This window comes from Sprattus sprattus (genome assembly GCF_963457725.1).
Source record: "Sprattus sprattus genome assembly, chromosome: 18".
In the NCBI taxonomy this organism is placed as follows: Eukaryota; Metazoa; Chordata; class Actinopteri; order Clupeiformes; family Clupeidae; genus Sprattus; species Sprattus sprattus.
In genome coordinates this window covers 14,996,661-15,016,898 of record NC_137916.1, presented here as the reverse complement: position 1 = coordinate 15,016,898, position 20,238 = coordinate 14,996,661, and the positions used below count along the sequence as shown (strand labels likewise).

General features: G+C 44.1%; 1 protein-coding gene across 1 annotated transcript in view; it reads right to left on the bottom strand.

The window, feature by feature from the left end:
• The window catches only part of col14a1a (collagen, type XIV, alpha 1a), a gene marked incomplete at both ends in the record, with an annotated part of 77,123 nt that overhangs the window by 44,384 nt on the left and 12,501 nt on the right, over positions 1-20,238 (bottom strand). The window contains 14 exons of the mRNA XM_080856173.1: positions 3,421-3,563; positions 4,250-4,285; positions 4,685-4,817; positions 6,072-6,211; positions 7,013-7,139; positions 7,449-7,588; positions 7,870-7,999; positions 8,565-8,707; positions 8,891-9,020; positions 9,530-9,690; positions 10,023-10,184; positions 10,843-11,007; positions 11,980-12,099; positions 12,319-12,474. Of these exons, the coding sequence (XP_080712299.1) occupies positions 3,421-3,563; positions 4,250-4,285; positions 4,685-4,817; positions 6,072-6,211; positions 7,013-7,139; positions 7,449-7,588; positions 7,870-7,999; positions 8,565-8,707; positions 8,891-9,020; positions 9,530-9,690; positions 10,023-10,184; positions 10,843-11,007; positions 11,980-12,099; positions 12,319-12,474 (1,886 nt within the window). The remainder of the gene's footprint in view (positions 1-3,420; positions 3,564-4,249; positions 4,286-4,684; positions 4,818-6,071; positions 6,212-7,012; positions 7,140-7,448; positions 7,589-7,869; positions 8,000-8,564; positions 8,708-8,890; positions 9,021-9,529; positions 9,691-10,022; positions 10,185-10,842; positions 11,008-11,979; positions 12,100-12,318; positions 12,475-20,238) is intronic.

Below are 20,238 nucleotides of genomic sequence, written 5' to 3'. Positions count from 1 at the left end.
TGTGTGTGTGTGTGTGTGTGTGTGTGTGTGTGTGTGTGTGTGTGTGTGTGTGTGTGTGTGTGTGTGTGTGTGTGTGTGTGTGTGTCTGTGTGTCTGTGTGTCTGTGATATCTGATATCTGTGATAAGTGAGTCTTGTTCTCATAGTTGAGGGCAGGAAAAGGACCAGACTTTAAAGCAGACACACTTCTCCAGCTAAAGACTGACTAACCACTTCCAACAACAAACTCTCAATATGAAAAAAGACAACGGTTAGTTTTTAGCACGTCACATTTAACATCACATTGCACACTGCACACTGCGTTAAAGAACCATCAATGTCAACAGGCACAACCAACCGAACGCCGTAACTCATTGCACAATTAAATGGACACAGCACAACAAAGTGGAAGTGTAACAGACAACAAGGTTGTAGTCTCTTGGGCATTTTTTTGGGCATGTCTGGCCTTACAGTGTGTGACTGACCAAAGAAAAGCAAGTTACTCCTGAAGTTTAAAGCCCCTGTGCTTCCAGTCCCTATCACATCTCTCCCCAGCTGTGTGGACCCCCGAGTAAGAGGTGGCCTTCAGTTGGAGCTGTCCAGCAGACATGTGGTGCTGAATCCTCCCGTGAGTCTGGGATGGACTCTGCAACAAGGCAGGAGGAACTTTCTCTCAGATGTGTCCTCACGCGATCCTCACCCCCGCCCGCTGCGGCAGAGAGGGGAGCGGAGCTTTATACAGCAGGTGCTGTCTCCCTGACCTAAATGCTACTTGAAAAGATAATGGAATGCCTTTTGTTCCCGGCCCCTCTCTTCTTATCAGCCTGCCGCTTGACCCGCAGCGACTGCAGTTGGAAATTAAAACGGGGATGGGGAGGGGTGTCCCTGTCAGCTCCTCGGTGCGGGCTACGGGTTGCACGCCGAAAGAATGCTGGGATTGAAAAAACGGATTGGGTGGCTGTCACCGAGGGTTAGGTGACTACGCTGAGAGGGCAGATTGGAGAATTACACAATTTCTCTCAGTAAATTAGCCAAGGATCAGTTTCAGCTCGCTCTGGTACTCGTGCCTAACTTAAGAGATTCAATACAGCATGTATTCATAAGGTACAATACATTCATGACTACATTTGAATTATCTTACAAATTTGTATTGGAATGTTATCTTACCCTCAACAAACGGTGTGTACAGTACATATTCAGCAGGTCAAAGATACGCATCTATTGCAAATAATATATATTCATTTAATAATGCAGAATGATGCATTTTGAATTTGTGCTTAAATAATGTAGATAGTGACTTTGTTGAAATGTAAGATAGGACTGGCTGCTTAGCACCAGTTATTGGCATCACTACAAGTCATTGACAGTACATACACAAACACATATGGACCATGCATTATTCAGCCATGCCATTCACACTCTCATACTACAAGGACAAGCTCAATACAGAATTTCCATCTCAAACACAGAAAGCAGAGGACATGAAAGCAAAATGGAAAAACACTGCATTTCCAATTCAAACATGGCGCTGCAACAAAGCACACCTGTGTCTCTGCAGCAGAGCTGAGTTTCTGGGCGGTGTGTGTGGCCCTCAGGGATAACACAAATATGTGTCCCCAAAGGCTTACTTTTAATCACACACACACACACACACACACACACACACAAACAAACACACACACACATACACAAACAGAACTGTTTATGGAAGAGACTCTTGAAGGTGGCAGTGGCAGACATGTAGCTCCCTGTTGACTATAAAGGCAAAGCCCCATGCCTTAGAGAGATGTCTGAGAGAGGAGTTTGATGGGATGTAACAAAACCAAATCAAAACTCAGTCACTGAGAATATATTTTTTTTCCTGCCTGGTGCCACAGTGTTTCATGGGGTAAATATTAGTCTACTGCACAATATTCCTCTACTGAATACAGCCGCGGAAAAAATTAAGAGACCACTTCAAAATGATCAGTTTCTCTGGTTTTACTATTAATTGGTATGTGTTAAAGTAAAATGTACATTTTAGTTTTATTCTATAACCTACTGTCAACATTCCTACCAAATTTCAAATAAAAATATTGTCATTTAGATCATTTATTTGCAGAAAAATGACAATTGGTCAAAATAGCAAAAAAGATGCAGTGTCTTCAGATCTCGAATAATGCAAAGAAAACAAGCTCATATTCATTTTTAAACTACACAATACTAATGCTTTAACTTAGGAAGAGTTCAGAAATCAATATTTGGTGGAACAACCTTGATTTAAAATCACAACTTTCATGTGTCTTGGCATGCTCTCCACCAGTCTTTCACATTGCCGTTGGGTGACTTTATGCTACTCCTGGCGCAAGAATTCTAGCAGCTCGGCTTCTTTTCATGGCTTGTGACCATCCATCTTCCTCTTGATCACGTTTTTTTAATGGGATTCAGGTCTCGAAATTGGGCTCGAAATGGGCTGGCCATGACAGGGTCCTGATCTGGTGATACTCCATCCACACCTTTACTGGCCTGGCTGTGTGGCATGGAGCATTGCCCTGCTGGAAAAAACACTTCTCAGAGTTGGGGAACATTGTCAGATCAAAAGGAAGCAAGTTTTTCTTCCGGGACAACGTTGTACTTTGCCTGGCTGAGGTTTGTAAAAGACCATAAGGATAACTTGCTTCCTTTTGCTCTGACAATGTTCCCCAACTCTGAGAAGTGTTTTTTCCAGCAGGACAATGCCAGTCACAAGCCATGAAAAGAAGCCGAGCTGCTTGAATTCTTGCGCCAGGAGTAGCATAAAGTCACCCAACGGCAATGTGAAAGACTGGTGGAGAGCATGCCAAGACACATGAAAGTTGTGATTTTAAATCAAGGTTATTCCACCAAATATTGATTTCTGAACTCTTCCTAAGTTAAAGCATTAGTATTGTGTAGTTTAAAAATGAATATGAGCTTGTTTTCTTTGCATTATTCGAGATCTGAAGACACTGCATCTTTTTTGCTATTTTGACCAATTGTCATTTTTCTGCAAATAAATGATCTAAATGACAATATTTCTATTTGAAATTTGGTAGGAATGTTGCCAGTAGGTTATAGAATAAAACTAAAATGTACATTTTACTTTAACACATACCAATAAATAGTAAAACCAGAGAAACTGATAATTGTGAAGTGGTCTCTTAATTTTTTCCGCGGCTGTATATGCCCCTGACTTAAAAACAAACAAATAAATGACTATGCTATAACTTTATTTTGCAGTATCCTTTTTAACCTGTCCATTTTGTGTACAATACAGTGAGCAGCCTAGCTAATATTTAGCTGCACAACCTAAGAGTGTAATTCTTCCTTTTTAAGTCAGTCACCTCTTGCATTCCAAGCTGACTGACACCTGAGCCTTAGCCCAGTTGTGTGTTGTGTGGGAGTGTTGTTGAATAACGATGTGAAGAGATATGAACACACTCACCAACTCCTCTCCACGACCTCCCCTCAGGCTACTGTAGGAAACCTTGAACTGCTCCATATCCTTGTCCTCAGTCTCCCAGCTCACCTGCAGGCTGAATGTTGTTTCGTCGTCCACAACAATATTACTTAGCCCAAAATGAGGCACTGAGGGAGAGAGGATCAACACAGCGTTAGAACAAATACTGGGCAGACACACCATCGTGGTCATCAGCTAGACCAAAGTCAATAGCTTGCCAAGGCGTACTGGTAAGTCAAACAAAAGGATTTCTGGCATAGTGTGTGACATAAAAGCAGGGTTCGCCAAAGACAAAAAGCAGAACAAAGTATCAAATGCCATACCATTAGTCATAAACATCTGGATGTTCTGGTCATAAGTCATAAAACTGCTTGTAAAGGTCTGACAGCAAGACCAATGAAAACAATGGTGCGTTTCATAAGGCCATGATGAAACAGATGTAGTGGAAGGATGTCAGTGCTTTAACATGGCAGAAACACCTTTCCTATCACACCAGCCCTTCAACAGACAAGTACATGAAGGTGCAATACCACAATGAAAAACCTAGTCTAGCCTCACAACCACTCAAAGATCGGAACAAAACTGCAGCAATCATTAAGGACACTGGTGACAGAGAATAAGCAGTGTAGGTAGGTGTGTTCGTGTGTGTGTGTTTGTGTGTGTGTGTGTCTTTGTCACAGCTGACAGCATAGGGCCCTCGCAGTGGTGTGCTATGTACATAAACAGTAAGTACACAAGCCAAGAACAAAAGGACAAGCTTTCACAGGTAATGATTCGAGCTATTCTGTGCAAAGGGCTGGAAGTAATTACTTGCCTGCTGTAGTTGTGGCAACCGTTGTAGACCTATCCACTGGATTGTAGAGACATGGGGAGAAAAAAACAGACAAAGAATGAGCGGAAGTATTAAGAGACTGACTCAGAGAAAAAGCAGAAAGGTTTAGGTACCTCTTAGGTAGATACAGTGACTGAACTGAATTGAACAGATAGATGGGTAGATGTCTCCAACATGGATCTTTGCATGAAATACAGGTGGAGTAATTATACAAAGTACAAAAATAAAACTGAATTGATCCAACTTCTTCAGACCCTGTCATCAACTTCAAATTACATCTGAGAACGTGTTGATGTGAATTGTATCAGCAATCTTTAGTAGCATTAGCACAGACTAATGATGATTATTAAATGTTAATTTGACAGAGACTGCTAATGGTGGAGGATCTGTTAATGGGTGTGTGTGTGTTTTTCTCACTTGTGGTTTCCAGGACGGAGGCAGCCTCGCTCTCGGCCTCATCCTTGTAGATGGCCGACAGAAACACCTCATACTCCGTCCGCTCCGTCAGGTCAGTCAGTAGGAATGTGTCTGCGTCACCGGGGACAACCACCTGCCAGAAGGGGATGAGTGTGATTTCAAGACCACCATACTGAATGTAATTCTGATGTGCACCACTTCTAAAGATAATTCACAATACGGAAAGCCAATAATTCTATAATTAAAAACCTTTTAAGTTGATAGCTTTAGGGGAATGCATTCCTATATTTAACTTCATGAGTGAATACCATGACTGAAAGCCTGAAAGGTATTTCTTCCTCCCTCATCCAGCCTTTTAACATACATGGCGTAAACAGCACTCATCCATAATGCAGCAGGAAGCACTGGAGATGAAAGGGGTGTGTCTGTGAGCGTCAGAGTGAAGAGGAGCGGAGGCCCGGCATCCTCCAGCCCACCTCTCTTCTGAGTTATGATTTTCTGCTCCGCTGGCTCTCGGTAAACCTATCGACCAGCAGCGCTATCTCTAAAGAGCAGAGGCTCACAGGCAACCTCGTGAGTCACAGCTCAGGGAGAGCACTGCATCCCTCGCCACCCATACCCCCCCCAGCCCCCATCACCCTCCTCCTCTGGGTCCAAAATACTACATTGAGCAGAGCAATAGGAATCGTCACGGGGCAAAAACTATGACAGAGTTTAGAGATGGTCACTGTCTGATACTGAGATGAATTATCAATCGGTGGTGTTGAAGCTAGTGGAATATGTAACTCACTAAACCACATGCTTTAGTCTTTAGCTTTAGTTATACCTTGAAATGGAATTCAAATACTCTTTCAAAAATGAATGTGTTCATGACCTTTCACTGAATCAACAAAAAAAAAACACCTCAGACACATGGTATGTGTCTTTATTGTTGGCGCAACCAGATGGTCCCTGGACTGTGATTAACTCTGAGTCACTGCTGTAATTTAGTCCATTCTGAAGATGTACTGCTTCATCAGCGCTTTAATTAAAATCTTCACCTCTGGCTGAACCGCATCGCAACTCCGCATGACGTTAGGAGCTGTTAGGAGCCACGAAGAGGGACACATTTTAATAGCTCTGCCTTGTAATTGAAAACCTAATCCAGACCTATTATGAATGCCCTTTATATGGTGAAAAGTGTTGGTACACTTCTAAAACATCACATCTTATCTGTGTGTGATGTGAACATACATGCGTGTACAGTGATGAGGCCAGAACAGAACCTGATACATTCATTTTCCAAGATGGTACAAATGGCCCTCCTGTGACCCATCAAAAGCTTGTATTTAACACTTGCGGTCATTGAGCAGTTAAACCACAGCTCCGACTTGGTGTTCTTACTGACCTCGTTGCTGTCCCCTCCATCCAGCGGGACCCAGGCGAGTTTGTAGAGCAGCACGTCGTGAGCGGGGTGAGTCCAGCTGAGGCGGAAGCTGTCTGGACTCACATCACTGGTCACGGGGTTAAGAGGCTCTGGCACGGCTACTGGGGAGACACACAGACACCTCAGACACACTCAGCTAACTAAGGTAAGATAATATAGGAGGCCGGCAGACTGATTTAGTCATATTGACTAAATACACCTTACTCTTGATGCTCTAGGAAATGCAACCCTTATTTGTTCTCTGGGACTTAGTCTAAAGCTAGCATCGATAAGGAAGTAATATATCACATCACATGTAGTCACAATTAACTGCATAATTGTACATCTAACGATGATTTATTGAAACATCATAATAAATGATGCACAACACATATTATAGCAAGATGCTCTTGATTATTGTCTACTCCATTCTGTGGCTCATGATGTCCAGTGATGCTGAGCTAAACGCTTATCCACAGCTCTTGTAGGCACAGCCTAGTCAGAGCTCAGAGAGGGACAGAGGTTGAGCATGGGGCCAAAGAGACGAGCCGTGAGTGAGAGGAATATCTGAGTGTGGGAATCATGAGGCCTGTGCGCCCCCACGACTCTCATCTGTTTCTGCTAACACTGTGCAGCTTGATCACCGCCGACTGCCTGAGGACCACAGGCCACACCTGCACAGGCAATGGATCCAAGACTGCCTCCATCTATCATTTACTCCAGGTAACAACAGCTCTTAAGAGGTAATACATGTCTGCCCCTGAGAGGAATGTTTCGTTAATGTCCTAGTTGACCCTGGCTAAGGACGGGGGAAAGGAGCGCTAATATGAGTTATGCCGATGAACTCTGACCTCTTGTCTTATTCACAACCATCAGAGTTCAGATATGAGGCTCATAAGCAAGGAACTCAGTAGAGGTCTTACAGGTCACAAAGCTGCCACTCAGGGCTTCTGATTGGCCCTCGTCGTAGACGGCAAAGACGGCCACTGTGTACTCTGTCAAGGAAGCCAGGTCCTTCAGCACCAGGGAGGTGACTGGGCCAGCCTCCACCTAGAACAGAAGACATGATACCCCATGAGGCAGTGGGCCATGTGTCAATCACAGGGAAGAGCACTGTGAAAGAGTAATGGGGCACTGACCTTAGCCTGAACCAAAACACAAGCACAACAATTCTTCATCATGTTAAGCACCCATAACTACTCCTGAACTAAAATCAGGCAAAATCAAACTTTTGGAGAAGCTGAGAAATGCTTTTCTGCATCAGACTGGTGAGATACATTTATATTGTAAAATTCTTGCCAGAAAACATGGGTAACAGAAGACACAGAGGAAAGCCTTAATCAATCCATCTGTCCTCACCTCGTTTGTTTGGATTCCTCCAGTAACGACATATCCAACCCGGTAGCCGTTAACATCTTCAGCTGCCGTGTCCCAGCTCAGCTGGGCAGAACTGTGCTTCACATCAAAGACCCGCAGGTTGCGAGGAGAGGATAAGGGCACTGTGGGTGAATAATAAGAATCAGATGACTAATACCAGCACTATCCAGACAACCACAGTCTCAGTCACATAGTGGGCCAGTGCAGCAAGACAACACTACACATCTCCAAGAACTTTGCGTCTTGAAAAGAGAAAGAATTTGGCCAAAAAGCATTCGTCTAACATCTTCTTTCACTTTGTGGTAAACTTTCATGAGTGAGTTCAGCGGTGTTTTGCCCCTCAGCTGTCAGTGGAGACAGGGACATGAGCTACCTTGAGACGGTAGCTCAAGCGCAGACTCACATGTGGTCCCCTGGGTGGTTGCCGGGTCGCTGGCCTCGTCTCCATACAGGGCATACAATGTCACTGTGTACTCCGTGTCTGGGCTCAGGGCTGTCAGCTGAATATCTGTCACCGACTCTGGTAATCTTAACTGTATTCACACACACACACACACACACACACACACACACACACACACACACACACACACACACACACACACACACACACACACACACACACAAACACACAAAAACACAAACACACACACACAGGTTGCACACTTATGTCATAAATCCCCTGATGGCATCCCCAAGAGACAAATCAAATCATCCAAGAAATAATGACATTGGGAATAACACATGGGTGTCTGCACAAAGGCCTTTAACCTGATAGGATAATTTTTCAGTAAGCTGCATGTTAAACCCATAGGGACCAGAAATCACAGACTGATATGCGATTGGCCGTGATGTCTATCCCATGAGAGAGAGAAGGCCTACACGCATGACAGCCCTAACTATGCTGACCTATGGCAGTGAGCTGATGCATGCTAATGGACATCACAAGTTACCAATTAACTGCAATAAATATTCCCTTTCACTGATAATAATTTTAAGGAATTATGTACTCATAAACATTCATGATTAGCATTTGTACGTAGCAAAGAGGAGTGAGCTGTAGATGCACTGTTGGTAGTTGTGAACAATCTGGCTTACCTCAGTCTCATCTACATCCTCTAGGGTAAGTGGTGTATACAGGATCATGTACCCAGAAGCCCCTTCCACACTGCTCCAGCGCACACGCATGCTGCTGTGGCTCACGTCATACAGCTCCACCCTATCCACGCTGGGCAGGGCCACTGTAAGACACACACACACACACACACACACACACACACACACACACAAAGGTTACTTTTTCAATTGCCTTTGATTTCCATATTTCAAGGAGTACTCTTGTGCTCTCTCACATGGGATTGATACTACTTTCAGAGAGACATTTGCCAGAACGGAACAAAAGAATGGGAAAATAGGAATCTTACGGGTGGTCTGGCTGCCTCGGAGCGCTTCGCTGCTGGCGCTGACATAGACAGCGAATACGGCGATGGCGTACTCAGTCAGGGCGTTGAGGTCGGTCAGGAGCACGGAGCTCTCACTGCCATCCACCACACTCTGCAACAACAACACAAATACATGACCACCCCTGCATACATCTCCATCGCTTCTGACAGACTCTCGGCGGAGAACAGAAGAGAGGAGAAGGGCAGGAAGGCACAGGAAGGGCAGAATAGAGAAAAGAGAAAGAACACTTGGAGGGGATCCAGCTTAAGTGGGCTTCAGTGAAAGTGTCATGCCACTGAAGAATTCTAATAATGAAAGGATTCCTGAAGGTCTGGGAAAGGCTGCTGGATACTCCCACACATCTGGAGAATGTGAGTTCACTCCCACACTGTAAGTGCTCACACCACTGAGGGTGATGAAACCACGGCCAGCACCCCCAGGAGCCCCATCCCCTCCCCCAAACTAAATCTGATGTTGATCCCTGTACACACCATAGCTGTCATGCACACCTAATATTGAGATGAAATGTTAACTGCTGAATGAAGGTGAGGTGGCTACCATCTACCACACAGTCTTGTTGTGTATGTCTGACACTGGGTAGTGTTCATGCAGGCGCTCACCTCCTCTGGATTGGGAGTGCCGCTGGTTGCGTGGTACACCACGCGGTACTTCTGCACACTGCCAGGGGCGGGGGACCAGGACACACGGAAGCTGCGCGGCCTCACCTCGGAGGTCACCAGGTCCTGGGGAAGGCCCTCCGGCTCCGGGGTGGTCAGGTCCCCTACAAACACAGGACTGAACTTAGAGAAAACAACAGCGGGCTACCTTGCCACCATAATGCATACTTTCAGTACCAACAACATATATTAAAATAAAATGCATCATATGTTAAATACAGCTATACAGAACTCTATATGCCTTTGATTATAATATTGATTAAAATAAAAAATAAAAATTTTAAGTAATTGAGGCGAGTTGCCAATTCACATCTCCCTGTTCTCCCTGTTCTAAAAACAAGCTTTACTCAGCTGTCTGGCTGCTCTGTGCTCTTCTTATTTTGACAGCTGTGGCTACACAGCTTCTCGGGCCGTGCTGTGTGTGTGTGTGTCTTACGTTTGATCTCCTTGTCCTGTTCTTCGACACGCTCACACACGATGCGGGTTAGGCCCTCCACAATGGAGCTCATGATGTTGAAGTCGGCCACGTTGTACACGTGTGTGCCTAGAGGCGGAGAGGCGATGGACTGCAGCTCATTCTCATCAGCATTCTTCACACCTGTGCATGCAAACGTATGTCAGTATTCATGACACACAAACACACATTCACACACACACACACACACACAAAGTTTCCATACAGTACATATACAGTCCACACACACACATACTCACAGTATTCATACATTTAAAAAGACACAAAACACACACTTCTGCACACACAAGTAAATCCACAAGTATACACCCACAAAACTGTCAACTTCAGTCTCTTCTGCTGCGTCAGTAGCTTCAGCAGCAGAGGTGTTGGTATTGAAGCCCTGTCTGTCTGACCAGTGAGCTGCAATATCCATTTCCGCCCAGGTGGATCAGAGGCTTACATCAGATTTGTGCCAGTCAATGTGTGTCTTGTATATATGATTCTGCCTGACCGTCTCAAGACTGCTGTAGACTTCAGTCACTGGTGAGCGAGATATACATTTTGCAATTCTTCAGCACCCGTAGTCATAATAGTTCACAGAAAACACATTTTAGAGTAGGGTGATATGATCAAGAGTTTATACTAAGATCAGATTGGCAAGAGTACATAATGCCTATCCACAGTAAACGACTGAGTTTATCCAGTGTGTGCAAATGCTTGCCCTTTTGAAGCAGACCCACTGGGCAACACAAAGAGGCACAGATATGTTTCAGGCAGTGATAATGGCAGCCTTTCATACCAATAGCAAAAAGCTCAATGCCAGCATCCCGGAGGCTCTGGGCCGGAGGAATGACATCATCCTGGGATTTGCCGTCGGTGATGAGGATGCCAATTTTGGGAACGCCATTTCTGGCCCCAGATTCCGTCTTGAAGCTGTTTTCCAGTACGTAGGTGAGGGCGAGACCTGAAGAGGGGACAGAAAGGCATCAGTCTTAGCTCCTCTATCATCCTGCCTTTCATCTCCACCATACACCAGAAAGAGAACACACAGGTCAGCTTACACATACTGTACATTATCATATTAGATGCTAAAACAGTATTAGCTATGACCTCTGCCCTGCACTCAAGTAAGGGCACACAAATACATACAAACTGCTTATCTGCAAGCAGTATTATATCTAGGGGCTGAATATTGGTATCTGAAGCTGCAACAGCCTCTGGTCCCCTGTTTAAACGCTGAACACACAAGTATTGAGAGGCATCTCTCCATCCTGACAGCATAGACATTCCTGATGAAACCTCATACTTCTGTTTCCCTGTGCTGCACTCTACTGTTCAGGTCCCCTGCTGTTGCAGTGTCCTCTCATCCCCAGCTATACAGGCCAAATCATCACAGTGTCCTCCTCTCAACCCCAGCTATACAGGCCAAATCATCACAGTGTCCTCCTCTCAACCCCAGCTATACAGGCCAAATCATCATGGCAGCACTGCTCTGAATATTTACTTTCGATCGCAAAGACTCCTTCTGTGATCTCTCATTGCATACCAGCAACTCAAATACTCAAGTCATATCTCTGCTACTTTTTTCCCAAACAGTGTTCAGTCCAGTGATGGCATACTATACTCATGAATTGTGACTCCCATGGGAAAAACAGTGACATTGATGGGTTAGAGCCATGCTCTGCTAGCCAAGCTGCTGTGGCAGATCACTGCTCTTAGGACTATTTAAGTTGCTTTAACTGCGATGAGCATTCCCACCGATCAATCAGTCAGTGTTTTGCTGGAAATAGCAACACTGAGACACTACGTGAACAAGTTGGTTCTTGTCATTGTTTGTCCTTTTTTAGTTTATACTGGTTAATCAAAGGTCGAAAAACTTGGTTTGGTGTCAGGGGTTCTTCTCCAAAAGATAAGCATAATATTAATGTCAGGGTACCCGTGAGGGTGTTGCCTCCTTTGTAGGGAAGGTTCTTCACAGCATCCATCACTGTTTCTTTGGTTGGAAAGGCGTTGAGGTGCCACTCAATACGGGGGTCTCCACTGTACTGAGCCAAACCTAAAGCATGGAGACATGAAAGAACAATCTCTATCATCTTCTCCATACTGTCAGTTCACTTCAGAGAGAGATGGAGAGAGAGAGAGAGAGAAAGAGAAGAGAGAGAGAGAGAGAGAGAGAGAGAGAGAGAGAGAGAGATGAAGAGATCAGGATAGAGTGAAACCTAAGGCCACATGTCTGTGTTATATTTCACTTTCTGAACAATGGGTGTCTGCCCACCTATCCGTGTCTTGTTGATGTCCACATCAAAGGCAGTTACTAAGCTCTCCAGAAAGTTTCTGACGAGACGGAAGTTGAGTCTGCCGATGCTCCATGAGCCGTCCACCAAGATGACGATATCGGCAACGGATGAAGTTGAGCACACAAACTGGTCAGCTGCGGGTGATGAGGGAAAAGTAACAAAAACGGTGTCAGAACAATGCTGTTTTCAACAAATAATGGACACATACAAAAAAAAAAGTCTTCTGATGTGCAGGTTTAGAGACACAGCATTTCATAGCATCCATCTTCAGGAAATAGATACCACCTGAGCATAACAAACACCTGCTTTGAAGAACACCTACCACCTACCAGCAGACACCTACCACCTAGAGCAAACAAAACAGCTAATATTGAAGTACATATCATTTTACATATTCGTTTGTCTGTGGCAAAATGTAAACCAAAAAAACCCAAAGACAGAATACGTTAGCATTTGGGTTTGGTCGGTGGCTTAGCTTAGGGGACAGGGAGCACAAACTTTTGAGAAGTGACTCCAGCACCACGGATATCCTCCAGAGACTGCAGATCTCCTTGTGGTGTGAGTGTGTGGGAAATATCGACCTACTGTCAGGACAGCACCGCTGAGCGTGCACACACAAACACACACACATACACACACAGACGCCATAGACACACACACACACATTCATTCTCACAGATGCACACACCAGCATAGTGGATAATTGATTGTACCAGTGCAGGTAGTAAATCTAGTCTCCAAAAGCAGAGACTTCAACTGTAGAACATAATGGTTCATTTCCAAACTCACTATGTGTCACAATACAGCGAGAGCGAGAGAACGAGAGAACAAGAGAAGGAGACAAAGCGAGAGAGAGAGAGATTATGGGTGTGTGTAAGTAATTGTGTGTTTATTAGAGAATGTGCTCAGACTTCACAAGGGGAAGGCAGTGCGTGTTTCTGTGACACAAATCAGTAGAACATTTCTGAAAATGAACAAATTTGATGATCCTCCTTCTAAAGCTCCCACTGCTGATATATCACCTCTGTCATGGCCAGAATATCACAACAGAAGCGCTTTAATAGATCTTCAAGGCTTCGGTTGTTTGTGTTGCTGTTATCTAAAATGGAAGTATGTTTATTTTTATATCAGCTTAGAATTGGAACAAGGGCAACTGCTACCGAAGAGCTTATAAATGCTTCCAGAGAAAACACAGAAGACTGTTAGAACGAAGTCCTACACATCTACACACAAATCACATATATCAGAACAGGACATGAATTAACACTGAATAATTTAGACCCAGTCTCAAAGAGATTTTCCTGAAGAAGTCTGACCATTACTTTATATAGCCATTCAGCCATTTAAATGTTTTAATACAAAGAAATGTACAGGACAAAAATAATTTGATGAAACTTCGCATTGCAACGCTAAGCATAATCTAAGTCACACACACACACACACACACACACACACACACACACACACACACACACACACACACACACACACACACTGACAGAAGCATTGCTGTGCTAAGCCACACAGGCATGGCTGTAACCAGCTATGAGGTCACAGAAGTCCGCACCAGATTCAGAAATATAATTTGAAGCTTAATACAGCTGAATGAAAAATCCAGTGGTTGCTCATTTCTATGCATGCATGACTCATAATTTAGTGTCTGCTGCATGTGAGGGCTGTGTGTGAGTGTGGAACCCATTCCCTCCCAATACTTTGTATCGTCAGAACAACATTTTGGGGGCACATAGACAGCAGGTGGTCATGCATAGTGGCTAATGTTTCACACATCATTGGTTAAAAAATGTAAAAAAAAACACAGAGACTTATCCTCTCACTTACACATGCAAGTAGTCATACCCAATAACCTAACCAATATACAGTATAACAACTGCCCAACCATAAACACACACATACAACCCATTATGCAGGGTATCAGTATAGAGTATTTGCAGAACCAAATTTGCAGATGTAACAATGTATTTTTTAGTAATGCCAGCTTGCAATATAATTTGCATAGTTAGCAAACAAATTAGCTTTGTTTTACAACATAGTTAGCTAACAAATATGTACGTACATTAATTATGCTTAATCCTCTCAGATTATATTTTGACATTAGATTATGCCCTTATTACTTATCATTCATGCAGCAATGCTTGCTAATATGCCTTGTACTGTTGCATAATAGTAATAAATACATTCATTCTCCACACCTACCATACAGTTAACTATCAACACACTAATAATAAGGTCCAATGTATGTCAAACCCACAGAAAACAAATAGAACAGAGAAAGAGAGACATGATGCATGACACATTAGGCCTTACCAACTGTACACACATCTTACACATTGCACACACACACACACACACACACACACACACACACACACACACACACACACACACACACACACACACACACACACAGGCGTGTGAGAGTGGATGTGGGGCTCGGGTCAGAGGAGAGGGAATGAGACCCCACTGGGATCTATGCTGCATTGATTTAAATTCAGATTAAAGCCTAGAGATTAACTAGCGGTGGGACTCCTCTCTCCTCTACATCCCACCTCTGAAGTTAGACCAAGCAAGGCAAGGTCAAGACAAGGTCAAATCAATGAGAACCTGAGAGTCATGTCAGAGCCATGGCCCAATGCATTACACATGTGCAGTGAAAATAAGCAGAACCCTGTTACAATTGTGCTGCTCAACCCTTCAAAGAACTGATGAATGGAGTGTATTGACATTTATAGACAGCTGATGGGAAACATATGGAAAACAAATTCAACGCAACATTGGAGGGATTGCAATTTTTTTAGTCAGGCTTAATTAGAATCCCCTGGCTAGCACAGTCTTCCGCTGCGAGGACATGGCCCACAGCTATGGTGCTGCTTGTAAGTCATCTTTCCAGAAGTCACGCGAATCAAACAAGAGACAAACTAAATATAATATAACGGAAATATAAATATAAAGGAAACTCAGGCCAATGCAATTCCTATGGTGTGGTTCAGTTACATCACATAGTGATAGCAAAAACTATGGGATATCTTTCACAAGCTTGTTTCTAAGAAATGTAAGTAATGCCAACTGCAGTGGCATCTGATTCACAGCTGAAAGTTTGTGAGTTTGTGAGTTTCACACACCAAATGTGTCCTCTAAACAGAAAAAAATGGTACTCTCACAAGAAACATTTAGCATTTTTGCTACTGATTGTTGCATATTTTTACCATGGCTCATGTCTCAAAACTGGCATATAGAGACCACTGAGACCATTTGACCCCTGGCTGGAATGCGTGCTCAAATGTACACTAAACAGAACTGTGGGCGAACAATCCTAACTATGAGAGAGAGATTGAGAGAGAAAGGGAATGAGACAGAGAGAGAGACAGAGATTGAGAGAGAGAGAGAGAGAGAAAGAGAGCGTTGAAACACAAGACACTACATTACCGACACACACACACACACACACACACACACACACACAAACACACAATATTCCTAAGTGGTGCTGTCTAAAGGCTAGAGGTCTTGTAAAAACACTATCGTCAGAGATGCTTCTCCTCCTAGCAGTGTTTAAGTTATTGAGCAGAGGGAGAGGGCTGATGTGTCTAGCTTCTTCAAGGCATTATATTACACTGCTACTTCCTGCAGACAACCACAGTGTATGTGTGTGTGTGTGTGTGTGTGTGTGTGTGTGTGTGTGTGTGTGTGTGTGTGTGTGTGTGTGTGAGTGTGAGTGAGTGTGTGTGTGTGTGTGTGTGTGTGTGTGTGTGTGTGTGTGTGTGTGTGTGTCTGTCTGTCTGTCTCACACCACACCATAGCTACTGCTCCTGTTTCTTCCCTACTCAATACCACAGATGCTCAGGACACTGACATCAGTGAGAGCCGCCTCCTTTGGGTAACCGTGCACGAGGACGCAGATAATCAAACATGTACACACGCACACACACACAAACACACATATGCATGCACACACACAGAAAACCCTAAAGAGAAGCCTTCTTTGTTATAGACTCATGGCACAGTATGGGGTGGATATGAACAGGGGTAGACTTCAAGAAAAATAACCATGGAGGGATCACTTTCTCATTCCTGCCCTTTAGAACCTTGGGGACATGCTACATCCTCCGTAAAGGGCATCTTGTGTTTTCAGGTTTGCCTCAATGAGACACAAACAAATAACGACTTGACAGAAGACCAGGAAACTTTGACTTTATCAGTCTCATTGAAGATTCCAGGACAAAGAGCCTTTCTCTCACTCTCAATCTGGCAAAGAGACCCAAATTACCTCACATATGCTCGGCTGAAATCACTTACTGCCGGACGTGTCTGTGGGAGTGCTATGTGCTACAGTATGTGAGTGTGTGTGTGTGTGTGTGTGTGTGTGTGTGTGTGTGTGTGTGTGTGTGTGTGTGTGTGTGTGCGGCTTCTCTCTGCCCCCTACACCCCGTACTCCTCTTCTTTAGCTTGAAGTAATTGTGGTGCAGCCCTGATTACTCTCTAATCCCAGCCTCTGAAGGTCAGCAAAGCCTCTGCCTGAACTCTGATTTCACCCTGTCTGTCCTTGTGGAAAAGACATTAGACTTCCCATCTCCCTCCCCACTGCTGCTAAATGGTGCTGTCAACCCCATCCCCAGTCCTCCCCTGACCCTCCAACCCCCCCCTCCTTACTAATTCGGTGATAGCACATTTGGTCCATTTAATCATTGAAAGTACGCAGAGTCTAACCCCATTTATATGGTCCAGGGCATTCCTGTGCGGGTTTTTCCTTCTCTTTTAGTTTTTTTTTTTCAATCCCCCGTTTCTCCCAGACAGTAGTGATTTACAGTTGAGCTCTCTCTATCTGGGAATGGAATTGAGCGTATTTTAATTTGGGTAACATATTTATTTTATTTTGCAGACTTACTTGTGTTTCTCACACTCAGACCACTGCTTTTTTTGAAGAAGAAGAACAGACTGTTGCTGCCGTGCCACAAGTCAAATGGATGGGATTGTCGAGTGCATGCGCACGCTCGAGCACACACACAGACACACACACACACAGGAGAGAGAGAAATGCAGAGAGAAGGAAAGAGAGAGAGAGCGAGAGAGAGAAAGTCTAGGATTGCGTGGGCTACGGTTCAGTCTCACTATGCCCCAGGACAGTCAGACAGTGTCACCATCAATTTCCCATTCAGCCTTCATGCTCACATATAGACACACACACACACACAGTGCATACACAGTTGCATTACATTCTACTTTCCAAAGCAACCAAGAGACTGATACATGTGCCAATTGCCAAACATGCCAAGCGTTTCCTTGCTTTCTGAGAGTCTTTGTGTCAATATGAGCATATTCATTCTGTAGGACCAGATCTATAGCTAGACTAGCTCTTGAGAAACACTCAATGATATGTCTCAGTGTGTAGGTAGAAATCTTAAGTCAGAGGTTACTCTTTAAACCACTTCACACCCTTTGTACTAGAGGCGTGGGTAAAGGCGTCTACAAAAGACGCACAAATGTCTTTGTTTATTGTAACTTAAACATTTATAGACTGAAGAGGTTCAAACAGTCACACAGTGCAGGCCCCACTAGAAAAGCAGCCATACACCATAGTCAGTCAGCAAACATGCCAAGACCTCAAGGTAAGTCAATATGTCAGCAGAAGCAATTAAATAAAAGGGATTTATTACATAAGAAATCTGAATTTGATAATGCAAGCAGCTATAGGACAGACATAAACAACTCTAAGTTTACTCTATATAGTAATGCCTTGACAGATACAGATCCAATAATTCAATTCAGACCAACTTTAGATATACAGTATGTAGTGCCATCCACACCCAGTATTAATGTGTTCTTCACCAACTGAGACCTTCATTTCCCGAAGAGCAATCAGTGACCACTCAAAATGTGGAATATCAAAGAAAAGAAACATGCAAGGTCTCAGTTCTCCAAATTGCCATTGTCCCACAGATTTTTACATTACTGATGAATCAAACAAATAATGACAAAGGCCATTACTTTGACAACATGCATGTAAATCATTTTGCTGTTTAATAATTCAGTGTCTTGGTGTCAATTTGTCAGAACCTTAAAAAATAAAGAAAAAAGAAAGGCAGCTTCAATTGGAAACATCTTCATCCTTTTAGCCACTGTATCCCCAGGGTACTTCTCACAATATTCTTTGAAATCCTCAAGATACATCTCCTCTTACATGGCTGTAGCAAGGTAATGAATGTAATTGCAGTCCTAATCTGTGGCTCAAGTGGATGACCCAGGAGGGCAGCACAGCTCACTGCCTCAATCAGTCAAAAGTTGTCCCACATATGGAGAAAACTTTGGATGTATATGATATAGACAGTATATTTATATTATATATATATAAAATATATCTGTTCTTCAATGTCTTGTAGGTATTGCCACATGTGGAAGAACGTCCCGACAAGAAGTAATTTCTTCATGACTGTAATGGTCGATTGCACATTCTACCTTTCTGGAAGTTGTGCAACCCGTACTTTGTAGTTATGTGCTACCTGGCGTATCTCTAGGGAGGTCCCCTGAACCAAGTGCAGGTAATGAAGATCACTGATGCGCGGTTTGTGACTACAGAGAAGGACGCAGCACACAATGTACCGTATCAGCAGACACCGCCACCGGTGCCCTCCTCCTCCTCCTCTCTGCCTCTCAGCGTGAAGGGTAGGGGAGAGTGTCCTCTTGATAGAGGGTATCTCATTAACCAACTGGGCATGCTGTGGGCTCAGTCGCCCTCGAGAGCACCCTCTGGAAACACACACACTCCGGAGCACCCTCTGGAAACACACACACTCCGGAGCACCCTCTGGAAACACACACTCCGGAGCACACTCTGGAAACACACACACTCCGGAGCACAGTCTGGAATCACACACTCTGGAAACACACACACTCCGGAGCACCCTCTGGAAACACACACACTCCGGAGCACACTCTGGAATCACACACTCCGGAGCACACTCTGGAATCACACACTAGTCCGGAGCACCCTCTAGAATCACACACACTCCGGAGCACACTCTGGAATCACACACTCCGGAGCACACTCTGGAATCACACACTCTGGAGCACCCTCTGGAAACACACACTCTGGAATCACACACTCCGGAGCACCCTCTAGAAACACACACACTCCGGAGCACACTCTGGAATCACACACACTCCGGAGCACACTCTGGAATCACACACTCCGGAGCACACTCTGGAATCACACACTCCGGAGCACCCTCTGGAAACACACACTCTGGAGCACCCTCTGGAAACACACACTCTGGAATCACACACTCCGGAGCACCCTCTGGAAACACACACTCCGGAGCACACTCTGGAAACACACACTCCGGAGCACACTCGGAGCATCCTGAGCTACTCACACCTGTTCACAAGCTCATCTCAAAGAGGGGTCTTAGAAGTGATACTCTGTTATTTAAGATCTTCACCCCTAATTGGCATGTTATTAATTACCATAAGCCTTCATTCGGTTGCTTTTCACTGTACTTTAACACTACTATGACTGAGTGCAAAGCCGTCGTAGATAAGAAATGTGAAACAAACATATTTGAGTTGACAGCATTGAACATTATTTAGAAGTTTGCAATATTGCAATTATACTGCTAGTTGGAAAAACCCAATTGGAAGAGTTGAAGAATTAGATACAACTTTACTATTTCGTATTTGCAAGATGCCCAGTCTCTTGTTATTCCAGTGTTAATCCTCTAATAAAAATCACGGCTGTGTTCCATGCTATTTTCATGTGAGTAAAGCACAGGTGCAGTCTGGCCTCAGCAGCTCATTAAAGTGACTGTGCTGGAGCACCGAAGCCTCCTCCCCACCTCTGTCCTGTGATAATTTGCAGTGTCAAAATCTCATCTATCATGCCTGAC